Source organism: Dipodomys spectabilis, unplaced genomic scaffold, assembly GCF_019054845.1.
Source record: "Dipodomys spectabilis isolate Male_0828 unplaced genomic scaffold, ASM1905484v1 ptg000024l, whole genome shotgun sequence".
Lineage (NCBI taxonomy): Eukaryota > Metazoa > Chordata > Mammalia > Rodentia > Heteromyidae > Dipodomys > Dipodomys spectabilis.
The window spans coordinates 30,745,909-30,768,675 of record NW_024870701.1 but is presented as its reverse complement, the minus strand read 5'-3'; the positions used below and the strand labels follow the sequence as shown (position 1 = coordinate 30,768,675).

General features: G+C 38.6%; 1 protein-coding gene across 8 annotated transcripts in view; it reads left to right on the top strand.

Annotated features, from left to right (window-relative positions):
- Tcf4 (transcription factor 4) overlaps positions 1-22,767 on the top strand; it is a 351,429-nt gene that overhangs the window by 126,534 nt on the left and 202,128 nt on the right. For all 8 annotated transcript variants that reach the window (XM_042675259.1, XM_042675272.1, XM_042675263.1 and 5 more), the window contains exon 5: positions 1,006-1,102. In XM_042675259.1, coding sequence (XP_042531193.1) covers positions 1,006-1,102 — 97 coding nt within the window. The remainder of the gene's footprint in view (positions 1-1,005; positions 1,103-22,767) is intronic.

The window sequence follows — 22,767 nt, the reverse complement described above, 5'->3', positions numbered from 1 at the left end:
TAGGATTACAGGCATGAGCTACCGGCGCCCGGCACTTAGAGATTTCTTTTGCTTTAATATGCTTATCAGAAGAATAACTTTGTTGGTTTTCGTTTTTGATTTTTTTGATGGTATGGGGGGGGGGGACTGAACTCAAGTGCTCACCTGAGTTGAGCTATACCATCAGTTGTTTTTGCTTTAGTTTGTTTTTCAGACTGGTTCTTGTTCTTTTCCCTGGCTGGCCTTTGACTTCTTACTGGGGCTTTCTGTAGCTGGGATTACAGATGTGTGCTATTATTTTGCCTGGCCCATGTATAACTTCTGATATGTACAGTATACTTCATATGCGCCTGGTGTTTTATAAGCATTATTTAATTTAATTATCCTAATAACTCCATGCTTTTGGTGCCATTATTATTGTTCCCAAGATTTCACAATCATTATATGAAAAATGTGAAACTTACTTTTTTTTTTTTGGCCAGTCCTAGGGTTTGAACTCAAGGCCTGAGTACTGTCCCTGACCTTCTTTTTGCTCACGGCTAGCACTCTACCAGTTGAGCCACAGCAACACTTCCACTTTTTCTGTTTATGTGGTGCTGAGGAATCAAAGCCATAGCTTTGTGCATGCTAGGCAAGCACTCTATCACTAAGCCACATTCCTAGCCCCCCTATATACGCTTAACAGGGTGGATAAATTTTTTTTCTGCAGAAAGCCATTTAGATGTTTATAACATCATTACACGCAATGTGAAATTGTCAGTACAGTTAGATGGGTCGTGAGCAGCCAGTGAGAAGCAATACATGTCGTCCCATCATGGATCAAGTGAGTTTGGGGGCCATATATTCTTCACTCCTGGCTTCTAGAGATTTCTCTTCCTCACTGTCCTTGAAGGTGCTGGTTCTTTATGGAAGTTCCACAGAGGGCACTGTGGACCTCAGGGTTTTCAGTCTTGGAAGGGCATAAGTTTAGGTGCTGATTTAATTAAGCTAAAGTTTGAACTCTTACCACCTTATTTTAATTTGCAGAACTATGGAGATGGGACTCCCTACGACCACATGACCAGCAGGGACCTTGGTTCACACGACAATCTCTCTCCACCTTTTGTCAATTCCAGAATACAAAGTAAGACAAGTTTTATATTAACATGTCCTTTCTGAATGCTTATTTTTTTTAACCATGGAAGGGAAACCCTTGTCCAAGACAGATGCTCAGTTTGCTGTAGTAAGCTTGAATTACAGAAAAAGATTGCCAGTTGATGCTTGTTAATAGCACATCACAGACTTAAGTTTTACAACCACAGGGAATTAAATAATTTCAGTGGTACTGACTCTGTGTGGCTATTTTGTCTTCGAGAAACATAAAATACTCACCCCAGTTTCCGGTTTTTAACAGTAGTTTTCTTAGTAAAAGGTTGTGGAAGTCAAAGTAGTGAATATTTATAAGAAAACCATTCTTTTCTTCTCCTTGATTTGCAAGGTAGTATACAGTGTTAGGTGTGAATTTTGACTTTTGGTGTATTAGACACAAATATTGTCAATGGAATAGTGTGTGCGGTTAACTCAGAGTAGTTCATTTAAGCTGAGTGCTAAAATCTGGTTGCATATTTATCAGAGTGTGAACTTAGTGCTGATTGTCTAGATAGACCCCATGTTGAGTCACTGGAAGCAAACTACGTGACTATCTGTAGTTTCTATGTGTTTCTGTCTTGTATTCCATATTGGTATCCTTAGTGTATTTTTCTGTATTTGACTGTAGGGGCATTTGTTTAACAGCACTAACCTGATAAAAAGATAATTGTTAATGGCTTAACAGGTCCCAAGAGCTGGCCACTTCAGTTTTGTGATCTTTGTTCTAGTAAATACCATTTCTTACACATATTAGTTAGTCAGCCTGGTGAAATTCTATTGCAAATCTGTCAATAAATGAAGTTCAGTTTCATGGCACAAGCTGTTGGACCATTCTCCAAGGACAACACTCAGCAATAATTATTACCATTCTGAACTTATAATTGCAAATGCTTCTGGAGTGTCCTGAGTTGCAAGCTTTGGATCCATGTCGGTTACTTCAGAAACAGGTAGTTCTTTAATCTCAGTCATTTCTCCAGTTATCATCAGCCAATCAGGTATTTAGCCCAGAGTTGTTTTAAATGGGTATCATTGTATGTTTGTGACTCTGTGTAGTACAAAGTTGGTTTTGTTCATAACTTTTTCTTAATATCATGTTCTATTTTTTTCTTCATTTGGGAAATCAGTATTGAGAAGTAGCATTAACAACGTATGTCAAACTCTAAAATTATCTCCTGATGAATTAAGTAAAAGGGGATAATCACTCAGGTTTAGAGACATTTGCCTACTGCATATGTGAAAAAAAGTTTGAAGGGCTTAAAAAATAAATTAATACTACCAAATCCACTAAGCAATAGGAGTAAATATATTAGACAATTGTTCTTGTTCATGATCCCTCATAGGAAACTCGCTGTTTTACAAACCAAATGAGTTTGTCAATCCAAATAGTACTTAAACTGTAAGTATACTTTTAAACTGTAAATATACTTTCAGGACTCTGGTGGTCTACTCCTGTAATCCTAGCTACCCAGGAGGCTGAAATCGGAGGATCTCTGTTCCTAGCCAGCTTGGGTAGGAAAATCCATGAGACTCAGATCTCCAATAAATCACCAAAAAGCTAGAGGTGGAGCTGTGTTTGAAGTGGTAGAGCACTAGCCTTGAGCAAAAAAGCTCAGTGACAATGCCCAGACCCTGAGTTCAAGCCCCAGGACTGGGACTGGTTGTGGGCGGGGGCGGGCAGCGGGGAGTAGACTGACAGTCTCGAGCTAAGAGAGCTGATTCTTTTCACTTAGTTGTTGTGTAAGCTGAAAATCCATGTCCGCCTCGTTCTTTCATCCAGACTGCCCTCCTTCCCATTAAACTCTTAAATATGGAGGCCAAGACAGTCTTTTGCATTGTGACAGGCAAAGCTACTATGTCCACGAGGCTCCCACCCACTGTTTCCAATGAAAGGAGCTCTCTGTTAGATAAGCTGTCTGGTCTGAAACATGGCTCCTTATTGTTTACAAACTGCTACATTTTCCACCTCAAGCAGATTTTTGCACAGAAAAGAATTGTGCTTGGGCTAAATGGTTTATCTGACATTAACGGGGCGGTGTCAGGCTGGGGTCAGGGAAGTTGCCTTCAGAGCGACAGGCCACTATGGAGTCTGCAGAAAAGAAAAAAAAAGGAGAAAAAGACATCAAAACAAGTATAAAATACTTTACATTTTTAGCTTAAAGAATTTAAGAAAATGTCTCTCGGAAGTGGATGGGGTTCCCACATGGAAAACCCTTTCTACCACTGTCTAGTTTCTCACACTGTAAACACTTCTTGCTTGACTTGGATATCTCAGGGCCAGATGCTGGGAACAAAGATTCTCATTGATTTTGCCCAGGCTGCTGTTTATTTAAAATGAAATCGTTTTTACGAAGAGCTGTGTTTGATGTTAAGTTGTGTCTTTATCAGATACATAGTTTGCAAGAAATTAGAAACAGGCAATTTGCAATAATATAGATAAAATATAAGACCTTTCAGGAGAAAGAACACTGTCAGCTGGTAGAATACATGCTGTTCTAAACTGTTCTTTGTGTTCAAACTCGTATTCTGTGTTACGACCTTTGTGTTTATTTCCCTTGTACCAAAACAAGGTGTTAAACTTGACTGAAAGTTTTGGACAACAGTCCATGCCCAGCATCTTTAGCTGTTTTTGTTTTTTATTTCAATGAAAACGACAATGAATTTCTTTATATTTTAAAGACGTAATTCTTCAGTGATGTCACTTTAGGGTAAAAGCTATATCATCAGAAATAAATCAGCCACATTATTGGAGCAGATTCTTTATTGTCAAATCAATCAAGCCTGTGACTGAATTAGGCGTCTGCTACAGAAATAAGTGACACTAATTTTACGAGAAAGAGTTATTAACTGCAGATGACCTGATTTTTTTTTTCATGGTAAACTGTTTACTTATAAGGCCTTATTTCAAGGAAAGACAAAAACAAACAAACAAAACAACCCATACTGCATCATTCCCTCTGTTTGCAAGTGAAAGATTATACATTTTGTTTCTCATGGGCATACAATGTTCTTGGGAAATGATATAGGCATTGCTAGGCTACTTGCTTATACACATTTCTATGGCAACCCCCCCCCCCCAAAAAAAAAAAACAACAAAACAACCCTGTCTCACTTTTACAGCCCTGAACTTTCTGATCTCATATGAGTGATTTTCCATAAACCTTATAGTTTTTCTGTTTGAACCAAAATACTACAACTCAATTTATTTGAGTATCTATCTCAACATTATGCAAAACGGGATGTATCTGATAAGAATCATGAAGTAGCTTTGTTAGTTTATTAAATTAGAAATAGATTGGTGTATTTGAAAATAATACTCCATTTCATAGCTTGTGAATCCCTAAGGTAAAAATGAATGAACTCTTGGTTCATTCATTGGTTATATATGCAGAGCACACGTTTACACACAGTCACCCAAACTTGCCTTTGATGCCAGAAGAACTTTTGATATTTCTTGTTTTTAAGATGGTTCTTATTTCTTACCTACATTTTTGTCTAATTATCATTGTCAAAGGTTTAATAGCTGGTGTTGTGTGTATTACTTAAAGAAAAAAATATAAAAAGAGAGAAAGTCTTATTTTTTTTAAAGGTGTGGGTTTTTGTTTTTGCTTTGAGGTCAGAGGGGCTGTGGAGGGCTGGAAAGACCAGTGCTGAATCCCTGTGCTGATAAATTCATGCCCGACCAGTTCCCCAACCAGGTCTTTGCTCCTTGCCTTCCTAGGGGCAATACAAGCTCCAGTTTGCAGTTTGCTTTAAATGGAGTCCCATATATTGTTTTGTATCTGAAGGAAACAAATTACTTATTCTATGATTATTAATCATATCACATATCATACACACTTGATGTTAGAAACTTGTTCAGTGACTTTTTTTTAACAGTTGGATTATATTCACAGGTGGTTAGTTGGGTAGCTTTCTGAATACAGGGGTTATGAGTCTGAGGTTTTGTGTCTTTAAGAGGATTATTTATCTTCTACAAAACTATTTGAATATCCTGGCTGTACAAAGAATACGGACTTTTTTCCCTTTCTTTCTTTCCTTCTTCCTTCCTTCTTTCTTTCCTTCCTCCTTCCTTCCTTCCTTCCTTCCTTCCTTCCTTCCTTCCTTCCTTCCTTCCTTCCTTCCTTCCTTCCTTCCTTCCTTCCTTCTTTCCTTCTTTTCTTTCTTTCTTTCTTTCTTTCTTTCTTTCTTTCTTTCTTTCTTTCTTTCTTTCTTTCTTTCTTTCTTTCTTTCTTTCTTTCTTTCTTTCTTTTTTGCTGGTCTTGGAGCTTGAACTCAGGGTCTGCGTCTCTGTGCTCAAGGCTAGTGCTCTATCACTTGAGCCATAACACCATTTCCAGCTTTTTCTGAGTAGTTTATTGGAGATATGAAAGAGTCTCATGGACTTTCCTGCCTGGGCTGACTTTGAACTGCAGTCCTCAGATCTCAGCCTCCTGAATGGTTACATGAGCCATTAGCTCCTGGAGTAGAATAGATTTTCTGACATTCCTGTTTCATTTTTTTTAAGAAAATTTTTTCCTTCTAAAATGTTTGCAAGTTGCTGTCCAAGTATTTTTTACAGTGCTACACAATATATTTTCTGGCTAAACCCCTGATCTGGGAGAAGGATCTAAGCATGTATTTTCCTTCTGTTGTCCCAGGGTCTTACTTACTTGAAAGCCAAACCTGTTTGAGGATAAGGGCACAAGTTGCCAGCAAGATACACATGCATGCCTTTTGTGACCCAGAGATGTGGAAGGTGATACTTTTGTACAGTTGGGTGCAGCTTAGCTCAGCGTCAGCTGCCCTGTTTTCACGTGTTGTCTTGGGAGTGCTAGTTTCCTTACTGTGGTATTCTGTCTGAATCTCTAATGGTACCGTACCCACGTCCTGAATAACTCCACCACCACTCAGTTACTGGATGCTCAACTAGCTCAGTGGAACATTTTACTGCAGGATTAAATTGAGGTTTCAGGCAGAACTGGAGAAAGCTGCTGGCTTATAGGATGACCTTTGAATATCATCTGGGTTAGCGGTTGATATTTTGATTTGGTTACTGTGGTCATATTGTGACAGCTGCTGGCTCATTACAATTCGGTTCCACAGCTCCGTTCGCCTAGCAGGAATATTTAGGTTTGTATTACTTCAGAGTGTTTGTGACCATCCCGAGTTTAGCCTGGTCTAAAGGTGAAGTGTTGTGAGTGTTTTCAAATCTCAGTGGTGGAGGTGGGAGACACAGAATTTTTCTGTTAGATGGCAATTATGACTTAGATGCTAATGCATGGAGTTTTTCTTTGCAGTGAAAAAAATGAAAATGCCAATAAATCAGGTCTTATGAGGAAAACTATTTTTGGAAACCTTAATGCACAAAGGAAAAACATGACGGCAGAGCAAAATGATCTTCTCAAAGCATGAGTAGGATTTTCCTTTCCCCTCCTGGTCTCGTAGGTTTTTCCATGCAGGAATGTAAATATTAGAAAGTAGCAAAACCTGCACAATAACAGCAATCATTTGATGTTTCAGCGTTCCAGAGGTCAAGTAATAGTTGAATAACTTCATGCAAATGGAATTGTGGATATAAACGTCAGCTCTGGGCATTTTAGTTTGCTTTTACAGTATTCTGAAGAGAGGTAGTTGAGTTAGATAGCTTGCAGGTTCATTAATGAGGGATACTGTCTTGAACTTTTTAAGATTCAGCGCTGGGCATTGAACCCAGGGCCTTGTCCATGGTAGGCAAATGCTCTGCAAGTGCGTGACACCCCTGAACTCCCTCTTTATGGCATGCCTTTCGTTTGGGGTTATCTGAGTATTGTCTCCAATATGTTGGATAATGTTGTACCACCTGTTCTCCTGAGATGAAATCTTAAATAGTGGTCAAATTTAGTTCTTCATCCTTTTTAAAAAAATATTGAGTTCTTTAATAAATATGTGAAATGTAAAAGTGCTTGATATTTTGGGTGTCGTGATAGGTGATTTTTAGCAATCTTGACTTTTGAGTTTGGTCTAGTAATCTTGACTTTTCAACTCTGTTTTGCTATACCTGCCTGTAAGTCTTCAGTGAAGGCTGTTTCCACTTCTGTAAATTGAAGGAGGAATAGCCCTTTGGATGGTCTCTAAGGCAGTTTTCTTGCCTAATGATCCATTGATCTTTCAGAGATGTCATTTTGTCTGTATGTCGTATTTGCCTTTAGAGATGCTTTATTGTTGCTTCTAGTACGTTTGTCTGTGTTTATGAATACCATCAAGTGACTTTGGTAGTAATGTGTCTTTCCAAATCCTGATTTTAACTGGAGGATACTCTTATAACTCAACACCTCCAGATTCATGATGGTGAGATTAGGGTTAGACTGAGGGTGTAGTAATAACTTGGTAAGTTGAATCCAGCAGAATGATGGTAGACTGTAGGCCAGTGTTTGTTACAACCTCGATAAATGGTTGTTTAGTAAATGAACCCCAGGGAATCAGATACACAGGTTATAAAACAAGGAATAAAATACCTATAAAGTCTGGCCTAGATCCCACTGAATTGGGAAAGAAAAACTAAAAGCCAGTTACACGCAAATTCAGATTTGTATTTTTATAGTTCTAGATCTTTTAACTGTATGGAGCATTTTCTCAGTGTGAGACTATGCTTTAACATTATAGTGTGGTAGTTTTCAATTTTTTTAAGTAAACACTTTAGATAGTTTGGTGTGCAAGAGGAAATAAATAAAATTAGTATTTTGAAAGGGAATTGAAAAACAGTGATTACTCTCAATAGTTAGGTAATGTATTTCTGTCGAGTCAGTGACTGTTGTCATTTTTTGGTTGGTCTTACTTCATTTCCGGTCTATCCCTAACCTGTGATGTAGCATAAGTCATATGGTGATTGTTAAATATTTTTATGGTCAAACATGTTTATTAAACCTGGTTTTAGAAAATTTGTATGAACTGATCATCAGAAATACATTATTTGAAAACTATGGCCACCAGAGACATGGATGTCTTTTAAAATACCAACAAAAAGGTGTTTTTACATCGAAAGTTACAGACTTTAAGATAATGAAAAAATAATTTAAGATTCACATAAAGGTGACAAGCAGTCCCCTATCAAGTAGCAATGCTCTTGCTAACAATTAGTGGCTTCAACACATTTTTTCTTACTTGAAATTCTGGTGGTAGGGCTTCTGATAGAATTTATTTTCAGCTCAGTGCTGTGCAGGCTGCTGGCTCTGTGAATTTTGTCTTTTTCTCCATTGTCTTAAAATGAATATCACCGATTTAGGAGTCAAGTTTGAGCAGGGTGAGTTTAGCAATGTCTGTCCCATTTACCCACAGCTTTGTCATATCCTTGCTATCTCCCGCCATGAGGAAAGGGAGTGGAGATGGTCATGTTCATGTGCTCAGGATAGCTTCTGAAAGGCAAGTAGGCAAGAGATAGAAAGGAATGGAGAACTCATGATGGAACTTGGTGGGAAAAACCAAGTCTATGGCCCTTATGTTCACACTCATCTTTAAGGGTGGAGCCTCCCTATCCTCAAGGGTTGAACATGGTACAGGCAGTCCAGGTTTGCCCACTGTAGGTCTGTTTTCCCTGAATACTTTCCTTTTACATCTCTGGTTTTAGTGCCCAGAAATCCCAAGCTGTCCAGAGTTATATTTGTCATCCACCAGCCTTTAGCCCAGTCCCTTTGATGGTCCTTGGCAGAGCCAGAGGCCAGTCCCATTCCCAGTCTCCTATTGTACCCACTCAGAGCATGCCCAGCACCCAAGGCCAGCAGAGTCTTGGGACATGCCATTACAAGGGGCAGGTAGAGATACTCTTTCCTCTGGACCACAGCCAAAACAGCCTCCAGAGAACTCACCTCTAGCAAGATGCTATGGCACAGACACGTGTGTTGATGAAAATGCCCACTGCCTGGGGTGGAACCCTCTATTTCCATTTAGTATGTACACAACTGTATTTGTGGATTTTTAATGTGGAGGATTATGTGCAGCCAAAAGACATTTAATTGTGGACGACTTGCCAAGACTGGAGGAAATTGTGAGAGCTGGCTCCAGCTTTTAGCCAGCAGTTCCCCAACCTTGTTGAATAGTACAGTAACTTAAGGCATTGCAGATTTTCATATTGGCTTGTCAGTGTTTTTTTTTATTTTTCTTAATATCTGGGCAATGAGAAAAAATCTAGAGACTTTGGGTTTTGAGTGATAGCATTTAAAAAATATCTTTACCTTCTGAGATTAGAACAGAGAGCAAGCGTAGGTGGAAGTCAGACAGAAAGTTCTCTAAATATCAACACCACTGTGGAAAGATTTCTTCCTTAATGAGTCCACAAAAGCAGTCAGCCTACAAAATAATTACCTTTTGGGAGGGACAGCTGTGGTGAGATCAGATATGCCCCCATTGCGATTTTCCCCCCATTTCCCTTTCCATATATAAATGCTCTCCAGTTTCATTTTTTACTCATGGCTTTCACAGGACTCACAAATGGAGACTTTTTTGGGGGATAGGTTGTCTAATAATGGAAGTATTAGAAAGAAAAGGATTTATCAAGGGGATACTTTACCAAATGCCTTCTTGTGTACTTGAGAATGTTCTGGAAAGATTTCTGACCCCCTCCCCCCCTGCTTTCCTTTCTACCTCTGGAGAAACTTGGCATTGGAGGTTACCTCTGTGGGGACAACTCAGGGTTGTTTGGAAACAACTCACTGTTGTTTCAGAGTGGAAAGACGATTATTTACTGGATCTTAATTAATTTCCTTTTGCAGAGCATCCAGAATCAAATACTGCAGAATTTATATGTTAAGTTCACTTTATTTGAAAGTGCCTAATAGAGTCAACCTTTCTCATCTCTTGATGGCTGCTTATTAATCTCTCCTAAATTTTTTGACACATGCTTATAAACAGGAAAAATTACAAGGAAACCAAAGTGATGTAAAATAGAGTAGGTCATAGTATTTGTGTTGGCTGCAAATACCATGCACATGAAAGAATATGAGGTAGGTGGTAGATGGTGGACCAAGCCAGGGATTTTGTCTTTTGTCACTGACTGAACTTGGGCTACTTTGGTTTGTGAGACTTGGGGTTAAGGTTCTGTATTGCTTATGATAGAATTTCTACTGTGAGTAGTTGTTCTATGCTTAAATGAAATAGCATGAAGACCACATGGCAGTTAAATTTAGTTAACAGAAGTTATTACTACACCTACTCTTCTTGTATCTAAGCTGTTTTCTCTTTATTTGGGGTGACCCCTTGGCAAAGGTACTTACCTGTAAACTAAGAGTATCATGTAGTTAAGTATCATGCAGAAATATGGAAGCGATAAATTAAATGTCAACCCCTCTTGGGCCATTTTAAAGCTGAATGAAAATAGAAGCTATGTAATATATGATAACATTTGGTGAAGAAGGGAGAGACAAAGAAGTGAAGGATAAGAGAAAGAGACATATAAAAGCTAATTTTAGAATGTTCTGATCACAAAATACTATTGTCTAGCCTTATATTATCAGCACTGGCTTAGCTGCCTGAGTCTTTGAAATTACTGGGTTACCACTAATTGTTCATGCCTTTTCCTCACCTTTGCTATTCAGACTAAACTGTGTTCTTAACAGTTCACTAGCCAAACCAAAATGCTTTGGGTAAAAGCCTAAAGTCTTTATGTGTAACTGATTGTCCTTAATTGGGCAATACTAGTTACAGAGGAAAATTTATTAGTGACCCTGTGTTCTTCAGAACTTTCAGAATCTTTGGAAATGAGTTAAGTATCAATATATTAACAACTGGCTTTGTGAATGAGTTAAATTCACACTTTACCTGTGTTTGTGTTCTTTATTTTCATTCATTTTCATACTGATCGTATGTCAGAAATATTTAGAAAACAATCAGGAGATGATGACAAATACTTTAACAATAGCGGTGGAGAAACTAACCTGGGGAAAACTAAAGTCAAACAGCGGTTTACTAAATAATCTTTTGTGATCTTAAATAAGGTATGTTTCGTTGTAATTTTACTTTCCTTATTTGTGTTAGGACCTTATGCATGGAGACATACATACTCTGAAAGATCTTTGCCTCCTTTTTGCTTTCCTTAGAAACAAAACACTTTTAAACATCCGAATGTTTCATGTGACCGCATTTTCCATTCATTACAAAATTCTATGAAAATCAAAACCGAAGAAAGCCCCTTGCTCAGTCTCTCTTAAAGGTATCTAAATAGTTAATGAGATTTTGCCCATTACCTTCACTGAGTTTCATTTTGTTCTGAAATAAAAATTTATGGCTGTTCTCTCAGCTGAGCTGATACTAGTTTAAGAGTGGAATTAAGTTCACACCTGCTGTAGCACAGAGAGAATCTTCTTTGTGACTTCCGCAAAGCATTCTCAGAACAGAGTGAAGAGAGCACTCTCTCCAGTTGTAACTGCTCCGAGAAACTGCTGTGTGGATTGGCTCTCTTTGCTGAAGGTCCATTGCCAGATAGCTACCCTCTGTCCCTTCTCCGTGCTCTACCATTGGGATGTGGTTATGGAAATGCAGCTGGTTTGCATAGGCCATGTGTCCACAAGAACACTGTAGTATGCCTGTGGGGAAATCGTTGCATGTGCTGGGCTATTTAGTTACAGGAGACATGGTCCGTCAGGCAGTTTACGGTGCCTTTCTGGAGCACTGTAGTTAAGGAGCAGGATGTATAAATGAGTATATGCTTAGGCAGATAATTAATAATTAGTGGAGGCTTGTAACAGAGTCTAAGGATTTCAGCATCTGTTAAGTTTTATCAGGGCAGATCACCTTTCTTTACTTTGTTTGAGAGTACATTCTTCCTGCAAGGAGGATACTATTCCTATATACACGAGAAATCTTTATGGCTAGAGCAAGACTATTTTTCTTTTTAAATATCAACACTGTTTTTCATGATCATTGTGATCAGGACATACTTTTAGCAACCAAATATTTAAAGAACATTCACATAATACTATTTGGACTATCCATGATAAAATACTGCTTAAAATATATTGTGGTGTTTGGAGATCCTTGATATATCAACATAGTGAATTCCACTGGACTCCTCCCTCCCTCTCCCCACCAGGCAAAACAATAAGTGTTGTTCATTTGGTAACTTCATCACCAGTAGGTGGTCAGAGCCTGGACGTGTTTTTTTTTTTTTTTTTTTTTTTTTTGTGTCTTAGTGGCTAAGTGGGAAGGAGTAGAAATGATAAAACATAGATCCCAAGTTCAGTTTGGGGCTTGGCTGTAGTTTGGCTGTAGTGTGAGCCGGTTTTACACCTCACAGCTTCTCTGTCTTGGTTTTCAGGCAGAGAGGAAGTGCGCCCTGATGGCAGCCACAGAAAGGGCAAATTATATATTTGTGAAGGCAAAGCAGAGCAGTGTACTGCCTTACCAGCTGCACTGGCTGCTTGGGGAGTGAAGTCAGTGTGTTGTCAGGCTAGCTGTAGTCAGATGGTCCTCAGTATTTGTATTTTTTTAAAAAAGCATCTCTATGATGTATTTGTACTAGAAACTCACTAAAATGGTAGACTTTTATACTCAATTTTCGGTTTATACATTCATTCATCCAACCACACATGGAAAGTTTGTGACAGAAACAGTTAGGGAAATCATAGTGGCCTGTCACTTTCGTTGGCTACATTCTAAGGATCAAGTGGATATGAGATAGTTACAGTATAGGGCATTAGGAAGTAATCAGTGTATGCTTGGAGTGTTGTTGGACTACCTACCAACCTCGCCATTAACATCTCATAATTATGGTTACAATTTGAGAGTATACACTGTGTACTAGAACTTTACTTAGTTCTTTATTAATGTCATTTTACCTTAAACTTGGCTGGGCATTGTCGTTCCCATTTTCCAGCATCTGAGAGATCAGATTACTTGTACAGTGCTGTGCAGCCAGTAAGTAATAGAGTTCAGATTCAGGCTAGGTGCACTGAATTTTGTATCTCATTTCCTCTGCACCCTCAATGCAGTCAGATGTGGAAAGAATTCCCTGAAGCGCAATAGCAGTTAAACGTGTGTTCAGCTGCCACTAACCGAAAGCCTGATAATAGCAGAAAAAAAAATTTTTTTTTACCTCCCTTCCTCACTTAAGGAGATGTCTGGAGGTAGGAGGTTGCCTGCGTGGTTTCGGCAAATCAGAGTTACTGTTTTTCCTTCCTTTTGGTTTCCATCTTGCATTTCTTGCAAGGAGACTGTGAAGTCTCTGGATAGCACATGAGCACATGACAGGAAGCAAGGGCAGGGAGGCAGACATTAGTGTAGCGCTCAGGCCTACAGATGTCCCATTCTATCAAGGAAAAATTAAGCATTCCCAGCAAACCAGCAGTACTTCTGCTCACAACTTATTAGTCAAATCCTTAATAAATATTTACCCATTGCAGGAAGGATGCTAGGAGAGTATACACATATAGCTTTAGTTGAATGTGTGACTTGGGGAAGAGAGAAAACACAGACACACAGACACACAGACACACACACACAGACACACACACATACACAGACACACAGACACACAGACACACACACACACACAGACACACACACACACACACACACACACACACACACACACACACACACACACACACACACACACACACACACACAGCGCCTGAATTTTAAAATGGATAAATGGTCACTCTTGACCTGTCTCATAAAAGAGTGACTGGCAACTGTCAGGTGAAAGGAAGATTGCAGGTTGATAGAAATACTCCTATGTAGGTGTGTAGCTGGAGGCCACAATAGAAGTCAGGAAATGGGGCTACAGAGGAAGGGATACCCAGTCGTACTAGAATAGAATTGTGGCCCTAATAAAGGAAGGGTCTCTCGGCGAGGGTAGGTAGAAGAAGTTGGAATTTCTATGAAACATGTGGTGAGCTAGAAGGATTATTTTTAAATAGTGGGATAACATGATCTGATTTATGGTTTAGGGCAGTTACTCAAACAGCTGTGCATAGGAGGTAACTTGAGAGTCAGAAGATTAGTCAAGAGGTGACTAAAGCATTTCCAAGAGGAGATGGTGAGAGATTGACACAAACCGGGAACAATAGGGATGAGGAAGAGGACATGGTTTTGAACACTGTTAAATTGCTAGGAATGATTGTTCTTGGTAACTGATGGCTAAGAGGGAGCCATTCTTCACTTCTGGGTGGTCTGACTGGCCACCTGCTGGATGGTAGTGCCATCCATTACGATGTAGACTATAGAAGAAGTAGGTTATGGGGGATTAAGATGGTAAGTTAAGTTTTGGATGCAGTGAATTTTTTGTGAGTAGACAGATTTGTGGTTGTGGGCTGAGATTGCAGATTTGGCATGCCATATCCCATATTTAGTAGTGAAATCATGGGAATGGATAAATTACCCGGAGAGAAGAAAGTTGAGCCTTACTTTTCTAATTTAATCATTTTGTTCTCTACAGATTTTACATAGGAGAAAAGGCTTCTGTCTTGTCTGTTTTCCGTCACAAATGTGGTATCTTTTTTTTGAAAACAACTAATTAATTCTTGTTTGACCAATCATCATTTTCAATCTTGTATTTACTCATTCATTGCTAACATGGTCTTTTTGATTCCTTCTTTCTTTACTATTTATGTTTTTCCTCTCTCTTTCTTTGAGCTGTTAGGTGGAAACTCTTTTTCCAAGGCATAGATTTCATCAATCATTTTAGGCGAATATCATACATTCTTAAAAACAGAAAATAATTAAGAGCTCTTTTTTTGGTGTTCTTTGTGATCTATTTGTGCCAGTTTCCCTCCCAATGTAGAAATCCTTAGATGAACCTACGGCCAACTTGTTGGCCCATATATAACAGTGTGACTAATGCATGAATGAATGAACGAATGAAGGAAGCCCTGACAGGCATGTGGTTGTTTCCTGCATTGAAGAGGCCATTCCTGACAAGGTAATTCAACCCTTCACACTGATTTTTATTTTCAGAAATTTCTCAGTTCTGTAACTGTCACTCTCTCATTCCACACATTTTTGAAGATGAAAGTCTTCCAAAGTACCCTTGGAAGGCATTCACTCATCACAGATCATGATCTGGGCCTACTTTCTACTTTTTCTTGATTTCTGCCCTCTAGATATATTCTGGTTAGTCTCTTTCCTTCATGAAGGAGTGAATCTAGGACTTTCTTTACTTTCCAGATTTGATGAGCATTAACACAGACTAAAATTTACTTGGAAAAACCTGTCTTATAGCATTCACTGAAAATTTCAGGTTTGGTTCTGTAGAAGATTTATTTAAAAATAAATTACAAGTAGGGATTCCATTTGTGTGCCTTATTTCATCCTTTCATTGTGCTTCCCTAGCAAGCAAGAGGCATGCTTGGGGTGCATTCTTAGGTTGATTTTCCTACCTGGTATACCTTCCATCTCACTTTTCCTATAGCCACAGTTTCCTCATCAGTCTACTGAAAGTAATTATAGAATCTACTGTGACAGATTTTTAGCCACATAGGTTTAGTGTCAAACATTATCTTTGGAGAGCAGTGTATGAGCCCCTGAAGAATTTCAAGAACAGGGTTCTACTGTATGGCATAACCAGCCAACTAGGCATAGGCAGAGGGAGGAAAAGGATCAAGGTCCTATAGTCTTCTTTAAGTCAGCGTTGAGACCCCAACACAAGGTCTGAGTTAACATTAACTACTGTTGGTCACTTTAAATCAGGTGACTTATTATTCCATAATAAATTGTCACAGTGATGAGCAGTCATTATGAGCAGTTAGGGATGTCTACAGTTAGGGATGTCCCACTGTATGAAGCTGCCTCGGCCTTGAAACCCACTCATGGCATGAATGGTATGCATGGAAAGCCGCTCCTCTTCAGCATTATGGCATGTGGGACTTCTGTAGGTTCTGGCTCACCTACAGGCTGGAATTCTAAAAGGATCCAGACCTTCATATATTCATACTGAACTGGGATAAAGATCTTTACACATTTCTGCAAATGCAGAAGTCCTCCCATGCACCTGGCTTTTGTTCTGATCAGCTCCTTGCTTATGGGTTTTGATCTAGCACCATGAAAAGAAGAAAACTAATGATCCTAGGATTGTAGGTTTTTGTTTTTTTTTTGACTTTTTCTACTTCTTTGTAAGACCTGAGAGGTGCTTCATTAGTTAGGAAGCATTTCACATTTTCTGTGTAGCTTTTTAAAAACCATCCTGACTTCTTATGTGTTATTTTTTGCATTGGCACCCATTGCCAATGCTATGTCTCAGAGGAACTGAGACGTGTGGCCAATAATCCTCAGAGACTGACAGGGCTGTAGAATTTATTCAGCTCCTACCTTTTTCTAGAGTCAAGAAAAGTTACAGTTTTTTTTCACTTTCATGCACAATTTAGGATCTTTAAAATAAAACCTCTCTTACCCCCTTGATAATCTGTAGTAAAATTGTACTGGTTTTCTATAAAAATGCCTTGTTTTTAAAATCAAATTGAAGATCAACTTGATTCTGCCTGCAGAGCAAAGCTATCCGCCTTTGTAGAAAATCTGGATGGTTAAATTGGAAGCACGTTCTGCACACGGTTTAGCAGTTAGCAGGCTGGAAAATGACCCAATAGCCAAGACAGTTTCCCCCCCCCCCCAATCTTCATTGTAAGTGCTTGTTTAAAGTTTAAGCCAGTAATTGACTATTTTGTACATCGTTCATTGTTAACTCTTTTCAGGGTATTATAGTTTTGTAAATACATTGCCTGCTAACTTGTGTCAGTGGAGGAACATTAGTGCTGTAAGAAAATCGCACTAAATGTGGTGCTTAAGAGCATTACCAATTAGTGCATGGACCTGGATCACTATGACTTCTTAGTGATCCTTGAAAAGTCACCTTCAGTTTGTGCAAAACTCAACTTATTTAAAATGCTCATGATAAGTGTTCTTTTGGTTAAAAGGGCAGCACGTCAATGTACTCAATTCTGTGGCCTTGTAAAGAGTTTGCAGTTATTACTCAGTATTGTTATCTGGCTCTTTTTAATCTGTTCCACATCACAGGTCCTAAGTTCTTCTATTTGTACTTGTACTTATTAGATGGGATCTGCTCGTTAGCTCAAACCATTCTATTTTGTGCCAATTAATGGAGAAATCATTTTTTCATGCACGTGCCTCATGCAGTTTACTGAATTTTGGTGAGTGTGGTAAGCGCAGGTGGGAAAATAGAGGCACTTCCTCATATTTGACAAGTAACTTGATTTTCATTCATTATTGTAGTAGATAGGGACATCATTTGACATTGTAGGTACATGCAAAATACTTCAAAATACTGCCTAATAATAAAAGATTACCAAAACTGAAGTGGGAAGGGAGTTAAATTCTGCCCATTAGCGAATGAGGGCCACTAAAATATGGACATAATCCAGGAAATAATGGGAGTAGATAAAATGTGATTTATCTGTAGATGGCAAAGAAAGAAAAAAATGATTGTGAATGTACTGAATGTAGCTTAAGCTATTTATCATTATGTACAAGTGGAAACTTACATAAACCCTTCTTGATTAAGTTTTATCTGAAACAATGGATGTGATTGGAAGTGTAGAATGGGCGAGTATTTTAAGAGCAGGATGATAATCCAGCCTAGAGGGTTTAGCAAGTGTGCGGTCAAACTAGACATTGTCGGAAGAGAAAGAGGTAGGAAGATTGATTTGCTTATGCTAATTTGGACACAAGCAAGAATTGGGACCTGTGGATTGTTACACTAGATTTGGTCATGAAACGATGCTTTTTCTAACAAATATTACTGGTGCCATTGATTGGAACACTGAAAAATGCAGTATGTGTAGGCAAAAACTGCACCCTTTCTACCCTCTGAAACAAAATGTAACAGCTAGCCTTGACAGTTTGAGACCACAACTCAGAACGGGGGGGGGGGGAGGGGAAGTAGAGGGGGAGCAGGAAATCAAGGGAAAAGTATCTGGAATGAGAAGGCTTGTACTTAACCAGAGAGAAATTCAGCAAGCAGATACTCAAAAATTAGGCTGTGTAAGAATAAACGTACCATAAGAAAATTCCAGTAGTCAGACTAGCAGGATTGGAAACCAAACAACAAAGAACAATTATTTATTAAATATGTACTTAACCAGAGAGAAATTCAGCAAGCAGATACTCAAAAATTAGGCTGTGTAAGAATAAACGTACCATAAGAAAATTCCAGTAGTCAGACTAGCAGGATTGGAAACCAAACAACAAAGAACAATTATTTATTAAGAAAGAGGCAAAGTTGACACCAAATGTTATAGAAGAGACCAGCGTATTTAACAGGAAGATAGAATATTAATATAAAATAAGATCCCAGAATTCAGAGTTATAGAAAGAAAGATCCTGTATGAGACCATGATAAATAAGCCTTCTCTGAAATCATCCAGTCAACAGGAGGCCCCAAAAAGTCATTTGCCAGGCTGAGAAGATACATGAGGGATAATTTATTGACAGGTGATGGAGACTCTGCTTTAAAAAATATGAATTTTTCACTTCAGTGTTCAAAAGGAGGAGGGGGACAGATGCCAGAAACAGACATAAATTTCCCAGGGGAGAAAGAAGAAATACAAAAGGAATCAGGACCATGCTGAAATAGGTGATCAAGAATCAAGAAGAAAAACTGTTAGTGCTTAGCACTGCTTACCAAAAAATCTTCAAGAAGTTAAACCAATGGAGGAGAGGCGAAGAAGGAGAGGAACAAGAATCTGTTCATTTTAAAATGGTTGGACATAATCTAGCTAATTCATTCTTCCATCTCTTTTGAAACTTGTCTTTAAAGGAAATAAGGTAGTATGTTTCAAAAATCATCCTAATTGACCAGCCTATTGATTGAGTAGTATTTATTTTAGGTAGAGATCCCTCAGTGGTAGGCTATATGCTGGATCTTAGCATACTGGCCTGCAGAAGATGGACCCAGGGGTCTTACAAGTTACCCCATCTCAATGCAGTGTAAGTAGGATGAAAAATAGGAGCAAGAGTTCAAATAGGAATGCTAGAAAGCTTTGCTAGATCTTGGTCTACATTCATGTTGAATATACGAATTCCTTCATATACCTGGTAACAAAATATCACAAATGTCTCCTGACATTCTTACCCAGAATTCCATAGGGAACAGGACAGCCTTGCTGTCCATCTGAGATAAAAATGGGCTATACAGGTACAGATGCCCAGGGTCCACCCAGAGATTGTGTTTAGATTTATTGGCTGGGGTCTCTGCACCTCTTGAATTGCCTCTTGAATCTGTCACCTACATATTTCAAAGAATGGTCATCTTAGTTTTCAAAATGGTTATTTTTCCTTGAGTGAAATACTTTCAATTCCTTTTTTTTCCTACTCATAAAAGTGAATCTTCACTTATGTAGCAGCTAATTATTTACCCTCAAGGTATTTTTATGCCATGACTTACTATTTAAGGTAAAAATACATTATACTTTAATATATTAAAATTGCACATATTTCCACTGAGAGAAAGAGGAGGCTGAAATGATCCCTGATTTTTATGTTAATTCTTCATCGTATCAATAGGTTCTAACTAGTGACCTTACAGGCTTGATTCTGTAATAGTGGTGTGAATGACAGCTTCAGTTATTGTAGATTCTTTCACATTTGAATATTGTATGTATGTGGTAGGAATAGTTTCTTCTGTATTGAAGGAAAAATGTTAACAAAATTTTACTAAGAGGAAATGCAAGCCCAGTTAGAGTAAATAGCACCGTGTTTCAAAAAGAACATCTATTTCTTGTTTTCTGTAATATACAGCTGAGCTTAAATGACACTACTGTGGGAAGCTGTGCCTTATATAGAATTGTTAAGGAAATAGTTAACCAGACATGCTATGAAATTGGTTTGTAGGCAAGCATGCTTAGATTTTGACTATTTTTAATATTATTCCTGCTGTATGTTGATTTATTTTATGTAATAAAGGATTCTTAAAACCTACCTTTCTAGAAAAGGAGTACAGACCCCAGATTGTTATAGTTTGGTTGTTTGATTTTTTTTTTTTTTGAGGGGGTATTGGTATTAGTGGTTCAGTTTCTGAAAAGGTGTGGTAGATTGTTCTGTCACCTTTGGAAGGATAGAGATGGTTCTGTCTGTGGTGTTTCACACATATATGGCTTCAATCACATCCTGACACCGAGACACAGTTTCATAGCTGGCTTGTGTGTTGCTCCCAGTTCATAGATGCACCTCTAGATAGACTTTCACCTTTAAGCTTTCACATTGATGTTTTGCCTCTTTTTGTTCTTCTGTTAAATCCCTTGCATTTAATTAATTAATACAATTAAAACATGTAGAAAATAAGATGACTCGTGAACATTTTGAAAGAAGTGGAACAAAGAGAATGGAACTTAGTTATAGGACCTAAATGTCATAATGTACTTCTTATTCTCACATTTCATTGGATGTTCCAATTGACATTGAAATCATTAGAGTCTGCCTTTAGAATTTAGGGAAGACTGGGCACTTGCGTAATTCTATCTACTGTAATTCTAGCTACTCAGCTTGTGTAATTCTATCCACTGTAATTCTAGCTACTCAGGAAGCTGAGATCTGAGGATCAAGGTTCCAAGCCAGCCTGGGCAGGAAAGTATGTGAGATTCTTACCTCCAGTTAACCACTAGAAAACTGGGAGTAGGGCTATGGCTCAAAGGGATAAAAGCACTAACCTTGAATAAAAGCATCAGGGACAAAGCACAGGCCCTGAGTTCAAGCCCCATGACTACCACCACCAACATCCAAAAAAGAAATTTTGGGAAGTTGGGAGGCTGACCTTTAGAGAAAATTTGAAGCTCTTTCATTTTAATGAATGATTAGTTGAATCATTAGTCATGTAAAATTATTTCTCAAGACATTTAAAACCATTTCTTAACCAGTGAATTTATTTTCTAATCACAGAGTCTTGATTGGCCAAGACTTTCATTAGCCTAATAATACATATAACTTATGGAAAGGTTCAACAATACACTGCTTGATTGGATTTTAAATTATTGTTTGTAAGCTTATTTGGCTTGGATCATTCACTGATTAGTGTCATTTCTCTAGGCATCGATAAATACTTTCTGTGGTTCTTTCACATAGTACTGTTCAATCTTTAAGTCATTCATTGAGTCAATTCCTCAAATGTTTTATTGAGCAATAGCTTTGTTTCAGGTACTGGCACAGCTTGGTGCTCAGAATGCAGCCTATATTCCCACACGCTTGGAGTTATTCCATGTGGTAGAAGACACGGGGTAGAGGAGACATGCCAGGAAAAATACAGGGCCCTGTAGGAGCTGCTGGCAAGGAGGAACATAGCACAGAGGAAGTTGGGCAACTTGACATTGAAGTTCCTATCTGAATGATACCAGTGAAGCACTCTAGTAAAACAGCTGACACTAGGCAGGCTGGAGGCGTATACCAGGCATAGAGAGCCACATCTCCCTAAGAAGAGGAAGAACCACCCATCTCCTTCCATGCACTGCAGGAGGAAAGTTTATGGATGGGGCTCTGAGTATACAGGAGAGCCAGCCCCTGAGTGACCGCACAGGCCAACTTCATCATTTGCATTCGCTCGGCAGATAAATAACTCAGCACTGACTATGTGCCAGGCACTTGGGGGTACATCGGGAATCAAAGCAGAGAGTACTGCTTGCCCTTGTGGTGCTTTTATTTAAGTGGAGAAAGACAAATGGTAAACATGTTGCTAGTGGTTTTGAAACTGCGCCAGAACCATGTTCAGCACAAATGGTTATGGGCTCAATTATTTGCTAATGTCATTGGTCTATGCCAAAGAGTAGTTAATAAAAATAACTTGGTAATAATTTCTAGTCTTGAGCTGACTACAGATGGACTTACTGATAATTTAATCTATTTCCTGGGAAAATTGGAAGTCACCTTGTAATTTGTATTTGTTGACGACTCCTTCTCAACCAGGAGTTGGGATAAGCAGGAACCATTTCACATTTGAGGGTAAGTTCAAGTTTGCCAGGTAACTACCCTGAAGAGTAAAGGGCTTGTCTGTATACTTGAGAAGTGATTAGTAAAGAGGGGTTGTTCTATCTTCTTGGCTTTAGAACATGTGCCAGTAAAAGAATTCTCCCTTGGAACAGTTTAACACTTACCACCAAATAGAGAAAAAAATCGCAGATACTTACCGTGTAAACAAACATACAACAAATACATATTGTACATGGTGCTTGAAACTTGTCACTCAGTCATCAATAAAGAAATCATTCAGTGACTATTTCCCCGAAAGAACAAACAGAATACAAGAAGTGAGTGTAGAGGAATAAAAGGAGAAGAAATATAGTTGAGCCTAGTGAAGGGAATAAGATTTGTTTGAATTTACCCTGAAATTATAAATGCAATGACTGAAACTATTGCCTGTGTGAGCAGTATTAGGACACCATCAGCCTTCGCCTGATTTGTTTTGTTTCTTTTAGAATAAAAGTCGCAAGTGGGTAGGAATTATGCCTTTAAGTGTTATCCTGTAAAGGACTGGATAACACTCGAGAGTGACAGCTGAAGAGGAAATGAGTCTGTCAGCGTCCTGGCATGGATGATTGGGTACATAAGTGACACCAGCAGAGAGAGATGCAGAGGGCGAGGTCATTAATCCAGGGGGTCTGCTAGGAACTAAACATACCAACAAGAGGGAAAAGCCTCAGGACTCCTGAGCTGATGTGTTTTTCCTTTGAACATGCTACATATGCCTACAGGTGAAATAGGTGCTGCTCCACACATACT